This window comes from Diabrotica virgifera, chromosome 7 (genome assembly GCF_917563875.1).
Source record: "Diabrotica virgifera virgifera chromosome 7, PGI_DIABVI_V3a".
Lineage (NCBI taxonomy): Eukaryota > Metazoa > Arthropoda > Insecta > Coleoptera > Chrysomelidae > Diabrotica > Diabrotica virgifera.
Window position 1 is genome coordinate 56,712,784 of NC_065449.1, and position 8,009 is coordinate 56,720,792.

At 30.9% G+C, this 8,009-nt stretch overlaps 1 protein-coding gene across 2 annotated transcripts in view; it reads right to left on the bottom strand.

The window, feature by feature from the left end:
- Positions 1 to 7,573, bottom strand: part of LOC114339548 (zinc transporter 2) — a 151,645-nt gene extending 144,072 nt beyond the window's left edge. For both annotated transcript variants that reach the window (XM_050655550.1, XM_050655549.1), the window contains exon 1: positions 7,110 to 7,573. In XM_050655550.1, the coding sequence (XP_050511507.1) occupies positions 7,110 to 7,331 (222 nt within the window). In that variant the 5' untranslated portion in view covers positions 7,332 to 7,573. The remainder of the gene's footprint in view (positions 1 to 7,109) is intronic.
- Positions 7,574 to 8,009: the final 436 nt, after the last annotated feature.

The window sequence follows — 8,009 nt, forward strand, 5'->3', positions numbered from 1 at the left end:
ATATATATATATATATATATATATATATATATATATATGTTCGGAAAGATTTCCGCGGTCAGGTAAATGAAAATTACTAAGTTCTCGGGAAGAACCGCGTTGAGAATTTATAACTCGACGTTTCGGCACCCTTTTTGGAGCCATTATCAAGAGGGGTATGGTTCCGTTTGAGTTCGGGGTCTCAATCTGCCTACTCCCCTCACTCGTGACGTATCAGTAGTGTCTTGTTCTCTAGGAGAACGGTCAAGCGGCACTGAGGTCTCAATCTGCCTACTCCTCAGTGTCGAGTGACGACCTGTCTTCGCCTGTGTAGCTCCTTTTATACTCTCAGTGCGCGCGGGAACTGTATGCGCGGGAGAGGCCTGAGTGGGATCGACTGACGTGGGGATTCGCCGAAGCAGCGGTCGCCATGTTGCCGGCAGTCTTTTGGCGTCATCGCGTGTGTTTAGGCTGTGAGGGCGTTTTTCAATTTCGATGGCTTCACCGATGATTCTCGATTTTAAGGAGCGGACAGGGGCGATGGTTTTTGCTTTCTCGAAATCTATTTGGTGACCTGTCTGAATATGATGTTGGGAAAGGGCTGAAGTAGTGTCGGAATGTTTTACAGATATGGAATGTTCGTAGTATATATATATATATATATATATATATATATATATATATATATATATATATATATATATATACTTACTTTCCGGTATAAGGAATGAATATAGTAGTAGTCAATATCATACTTTTTCTCTGCACTTTGCTAAAAGAAGGGTTGTTAGAGGGATAGATTTGATTGTAATAAATTAACAGAATATAATATTGGCAGGATCTTGAGGGGACTAGTAAGAAAACACGACATTAAACCGAGAAAAACGAAAATTGTTAGTTATATATAAAGTGATGTTATTTTTAATTAATTGTGTAGATTTTATTTATATAGGGTTATTAGATGTTGTTCAGGATGTTCAAGAACTTATAGATGTAAAAATTGGGTGTGCAATTTTTTAGACAAGATTGGTCGGATATGCAATATAATAGTTGTGATCTGATTGTGAAAATTTGTTTGATTTGTTTGAAAAAAATTTAAAATTGAAAAATTGGTAATTTGCTAAAATGTTTAATTAAAAGTGTCAATCAATAAAATTAATAGCTAATTCACAATTAAAGTCAAGTGTATGGGTAATGCAATAGGTGATACTAAATTTACTGTAATATACAGTTATAATTATCTGTAGACTGTAGAGCAGGGGTAGGCAAACTTATTTTAGAAAGGGCCACAAAATGTTTTTGGTCTATTACCGAGGGCCGCAATATTTGTTACCTTAACATTTTCGAATTTTTAACTTTTTACTAATTTTGTTTAAGGGGGGGCGGGGGGGGGGTATGGTTTAAATCAACATTTTTGTTTGAAACTATAGTGAAAATATTTCATTCTTAAATTAGATAAACATATTTAGTACAATTCAAAGAATTAAAAAAAAATCAAGACTAAATATTGAAAAATAAGCCAGCGGTGACAAATTTTTACAGTCACCTCCAAAAAAGATGAATTTTGCAATAGACATTAGCACGTCATTGTATCATATATGAAACAAAAAATTCAAAAATATTTTATTAGCATGAGCATAGAGGTAACGCTGTCGAGTTTTTTATCTCCCAGAAGTCAAAATAACGAAATTTTTTGTAAAAAAAGGGTGAAAATCAACATATTTATTATTGTTAATTTATTGTAAAAAATAAACCTAAGACAAAAAGTATCTCGACCGAGTTACCTCACGAAATGTCTAAAGAAAATCTATGAAAAATTTCAGGTGGATCTGTCAAGTAGCTTTTAAGTTACAATGACCACCGACTTTGAAAGCGTTGAAGCGTTGAAGAAAACGCGTTTAAAGTTTTGACAACTTTTATTTTCGATTTCTTTTTTGTCTGTCAAATCCTACAGTGATGCACATCGGATTTATGTTTTTGAATCGCAGAGTAATTTACAAAAGAGAATGGAACAGCTGTTAAACAATTCTCGCTACTACGCTCAAGCTGCTGCAAAACGAGTCGAAGATATGATATTAAGCATGCTGTATTTCCGGTACTTTTACTTCGGTCAAACTAAAATTTTCAGAGAGTAATATAATTTTCAGTAGTAAAAGTCCATATCTCTCCCCCTAAATAGCATTTGCACTTATTTAAGCATGCTATTTTCCTCAAATACATGTGTATATATTTATTTATTTTAATTTTATCTATGAACCTATTTATTTTTTCACTAATATTGTTCTGAAGCTATTTTCTTTTGGCATCTTTTGTAATTTTCTATTTTATTTCGGAATATGCCACAATTTAAGTTTGAAATTAAATTAATTTGACTTTTCGATTTCCACTTAGGAAATCGTTATCAAAATGCAAAACATTAATAAATTAATCATTTATTTAATAATTAGTTTAATTTATTAATGCTTTGTATTTGATGAACGATTTCTGAAGTGAAAGTCGAAACGTCAAATAAATTTAGTTTAAAATTTAAATTGTGGCTTATTCCCAAATAAAATAGTAAATTCTCTTTCCACATTGCTATTAGTTGCGTAGGTAGTTATATATTTGAAGGTAAATTCCGTACAACGTAATTTAAATAAAAATAAAAGAAGTCATTTTGAAAAAATCTTAGATTACCTTAATTGTTTTTGTTTTCTTTGAAAGAATTAATAATAAAAAAATATTTATGAAACACATTATTTATTATTTACATTACAATAATATTTATTAAAATATGAAAAATGAACCTTCATGTCTTTTCTAAGGTTTTAGTTTAATTTTATGTCCTCGTTCAGGATTCTTTCTATTTCGGGTGAAAATTTTGTGGGATTTTACCAATTAATTTCTGTCCTCAATGGATTTTGTCAAAAATATTGCAAAAATATGCAAATTAATCTATAATTTCTAGTCGAATTTGGTAGGTATGCAATCAATTTGAACTGAAAAATGATTTCTTAGAAGTGGTAAGGAAAATGATATATCTTCAAAATCTTTGAAACGATTTTCAAATTCCGTCAGCAAATTACACATTTTTTCTTCATAAATTTTGAACTTATTTTCACGTACATTATTTAATAATTTTAATGAGGGAAATAATTGAACTATTTCTTTCTTTTTTATATGATCAATGAATAATTTGAGTTTTATTATAAAAGTTTCATTTTGAGTTCAAAACTTGTAAATTTAGCAAACTAGCAGTTTTTCATTACTAAAAATAAAACAATTTCCTCCCCTAATTCACAGCATCTTTTAAGAACCTTTCGCTAAACTTGATTGTGGTACTAAAGATGATTGTGGTATAAGACATCAGTATGTTCTGTTTCTAACTCTTCCAAAAATGCTATGAATTCACGATGATTTAATCCTCTTGAACGAATAAAATTAACAATATTAGTTATAATATGAAATTTTGGCACAATACCTGTTCTGGTAATTGTTCACGAAAGTAATCTTTAAGTTTTCTTAACATTACAATATTTGCTCCTCTTAAATTTGGTGCTCCGTCACTTGTTACACTAACTAGGTGGTTACAGGTTAATTTAAATTTTTTCAGACAGTTCCTGACTACTTCAAAAATATCGTTTCCATTTGTTGAAATTTCATTAATTTTATTGAGGGAGCCGCCAAAATTCTGTGCCGGAAACCCAAATAATTGCCCGCGTTATGTTGAAAATTTGCGGAAAAATCACCCGCTGTGAAAGTGTTAATTAATAGCTGCATTATCTATATTTATTTATTAATATTAGCAATAATTTAAAAAAATCTTTAAATAAAAATAATTCACCTTTTTCTGCGGGCCGCAAAAAATGTATAAAGGGCCGCATGCGGCCCGCACTTTGTCCACCCCTGCTGTAGAGCAATGAAACTTATGGAATATAACAAAAAAAGTTGAAAAATAATAAAAGTTGAAAAAAAAAAAATAAAAATGTTAATAATATATGAAAAAATAAAATATGAAAAAATTTTCATTTATGTTAATATCTGTTGAATTTAATAAATAGTTGTGTAGGTTAAAAATTAATTTAAAATTTTTGACAACATTACCTAGTTGAGCTGAATTAAATGGTTTCTTTGTAATGATAAAATTTTTTTTGTTTTAAAGTCGATAAATACCACATAATAGATTCTAGAACAAACACAAAGGAGATGGACATAACAGGAGTTTGGGAAAATTTTTGATGGGGAAAGCAATCTGAGCACTACATCTTATTTCTTTTCGATTTTAAGAATAGGAAAATTCCTGTAATTAAGCTTTTTTAGGAAGCCTGTGACATCAAGCCGAATTTTGGTGGCGAATTTAGATTTTTCATCCCAAAAAACTCCCGCTTACCAAATTTCATGTTGTTATCCCATGCCTGTCAGGAAATATTCAAGAATATATAAAATAAAAGTTTAACTTTGACACCCTGTATTTCGGATATTATCGACTTTCGTACTAAGGTAAGTTAGCTTAAATCGACCTATTTTGAGCTCAGGAATCTAAGGTTAAGCTATGGCCTATTCTTTACCAAACACCCTGTATATCAGAGCATATTAAAAATTACGATTTCCTGATGTTTGCAGATGATTTGAAATTATTTAGAGCAGAAGATTCAAATGTTAATAAAATTTTAATTCAAGAAGATTTAGACTGTTTGAGTATTTTATTGTGAGAATATTTTGCATTTAAAAGTTGCTAAATGCTGCTATATCTAAAAGTTTTTATAGAGGTATTAAAAATATGATACTTCTGATACAATTAATGATAATGAATTGTCTTATGTCAAAACAATAAAAGACTTAAGCGTCACATTTAAAAAATAGTTGCGTTTTGCAACATATAAATAATTTAACAGTAAATTCAATAAAATCTTTAGGCTTTTTCATTCGCAATTAGGTATCTGAGACTATCTGTTTTGGCAAGAACAATTTATTATGCTTTGGTCATATCCAAAGTGGAATATATACATCTATTGTATGGTCTAAACTCTAAACAATACCAAGTTCATTCTACTATATTGGAGACATTGCAGAACAAATTTTTAAGATATTGTGCATATAAATTATACATAAGCATTATCAATCATGATTGTACAGATATTTTAACAACACTCAACTTGAATTTATTAACACGTTGACGGACAGTGCATAAAATGTATAAGCAAGTGTTGTGACACTATATGAATTTTTCAAGGTAGAATAGGGAAATTGCTGAATTTCTTTTAGCGCTTATAGTTTATGAAAACAATAAGTTTTTTAACATTTTTTTTAAACATGTGGACGATGACCATGGATATCGTGTCACATTTCATATCGATGGCTTAGTGTGAAAACCTCGTATCTCAATTTTTTTCGAAAATGACATTTTGGTGGTTTTAGTTTGAAAACCTTGTATCTCACCATTTACAACTGTTAGAAAAAATCCAAATACAGTAGGCTATTTCCTACAGCCGAAAAAAGAAACCACGTATATCAATTGCTCTCTTGATTTAGTGTGAATACCACGTATATATAACCAAGAATTTGGTACTTAATTTGAAGTGTTTGTTTGAGAGATTCTACTTGGAGAAGTGTTTTTTGTGAACAACAAAATGTAGTCCGGCATGTAGAAACATTTTATGAACCTTAAATCAAAAGATTTGTATTGTATCGACCTAGTATTTGGAGGTGTGCAATAAGCTATGAAAAATGAAAACCTCGTAAATAATAATAAACACAACCTCATTTGAGATGAAAAACACGTATATCAAGATATACGAGGTTATCATAGTTACTTGGGCAAAGGCTCTATATACTGCAAGGATATTTACGTGTTTTTCATAGTTAATATTTGTATTTCCAATTTAATAGCAATATTTAACACTTTTAGCTCTGGGCCAATATCAGATATTTGCCTCAATGTGCTCGCTTAAAAATACGTAATATAATTTTTATTTTTATGTTATATTATGCTGAAAATCAGTTTTTTGCCTCTCCTGTAAAATTGTCATTTAATGAGATACGAGGTTTTCACACTAAGCCATCGATATGCATCTGTAGATGTAATGTAACAAAAAATCTACTGACTTTTTGTGACAACTTGTTATTTTAAAAATGTCATCTATAGATGTTGTGTCATATTACATCAATGGAAATTAGACGTCTATAGACGTTCTGTCTGCCAACTTGTTAAAAACTTGACGCGATAGGTAAGTAGCTCCGATTTAGTATTTTTGTTTAAATTAATAAGTGGTTTAATTTGTTGTTCTGAACTTCTCCAAACCAATAAGTTTATATGTTCCCTCGAGAAGTCTCAGACATGTTGATTTGTTTTATATAGGTACCATTTCACAGTAAAAATTGTGGTATGCATAGGCCCATTGAGCAAACACTGAAAATTATAAATGAGAACAATTTAGAAATAGGTATTTGGTTTCATTTAAAAATCGAATAAAAAGAGCTTGCCAAGTTATAGGTACTTTTTTGTTTATTTTAATTAATTTTGTGTCATATATAATAATTATATAGTAATGCTCAGTTATAGTTATTATTAAGTTTACTCTATGGGCAAATGTATACCACAATTAATTATTAATATTTTGTTTTATTTATAATTAAGACCTTAATTTCACTTTGTTTGTAAGCTAATACAGAGATTTCTTAGAATATACAACATTAAAAGTGGATGTTGTCCTATGGTTGTTATTTATGTATACACAGTTCTGTAATAATGCCAAGAACGATATAAAAATATTGTCAGTCAAGTTTTGTATTTTCCTGTAGTTGAGAAGGAATAAAGTGTAAATTGTTGATAGTCAGAAGAATTTTATTGGTGCATATACTTTAAGGAACACTTCACCTAACTTAAATTATAATAAAATTGATTTTTATACTGCATCTTAACACCATGGCTGCATTGCGAGACAAATAGACCTTGTATGATATTAACGGTTGGCTGCATCGACTGTGTTTAACGCACGGTGGCAAATGGGGTATATGGGACATATATCGCACTCAACGTAAGTTTTTAAATATCTCTAAAGGCAGCCAAGGTGTTAAGATATACCTATCCTTTTTGTAATGGGGGTAATCCCTTATATTAGTAAATAAAATAAATAGTAATAAACACTTACATTAGTGAGCAAAGGAGAATCCTCCAAATTATCAAAGTGCTCCTCAGACAGCATATTGGTTTGATAATGGTCAGTAGTGTTATAACAATTTGTGAGGTCTTGACCCAAATTCGAATTTACATTTTCCCAAATTAACCTACTACAGTTGCCGCATTTTCTTTGTTTAGAATTTTCATCATCTAAGAGGAAATCTTCATTCTCTTGGTGAACACATTTGTTCATATTAAAAAGTTTCCTAAGTTATTGTTTACTAAAATATAACCTCACAATTGCACTTAGATTATATGATTTTTCCATACTTTTAATGCTCTATCTGATATGTAAACATATTCAACAAACAATTTATATCTTATTAATTAAAATTCATTTTCAACATTTAAAAATTAAATAGGTTAATTTTTTTCCAAAATATATTATTTTTTTTATACCAGATACCAGTACACGTGACTTTGACACAACATGCCATGGCCATGCCACCATGCCACATTGTTTGATTTGCTTGTCTAGATAATGTTTAGAAGAAATGCGTTCAATGTGCTTCCCCGTTTAGGATTTTGTCCTCTTCAGGGTTTGAGGTGAATGTATTGTGTTGGCAGCAAAGCAAACAGTCCGAAAACCACACCGGGGCAAGCGCCGTGTCCTGGTGTTCTTGGATCCTGGGTTATGCCAGACGGTGTTGTCCAGAAGGCCAGAAGTCAACAGAGAAGAAAGTTTGATGGATTGGTGTTGGTTCCATAGACATTTACGTGTACTGTCCGTGCTTTGCTTTCGACCAAGCTCCCTAGAAACCATTGTACAACGACAGGCGAACCTGCGTCCCTCGTCGGCGGTCAGGAGGTGGCTTTGAGCGCAGCGTGGACAGTGAGCGTTCGAGTGGAGAAAATAGTTGCGGCTATTTTC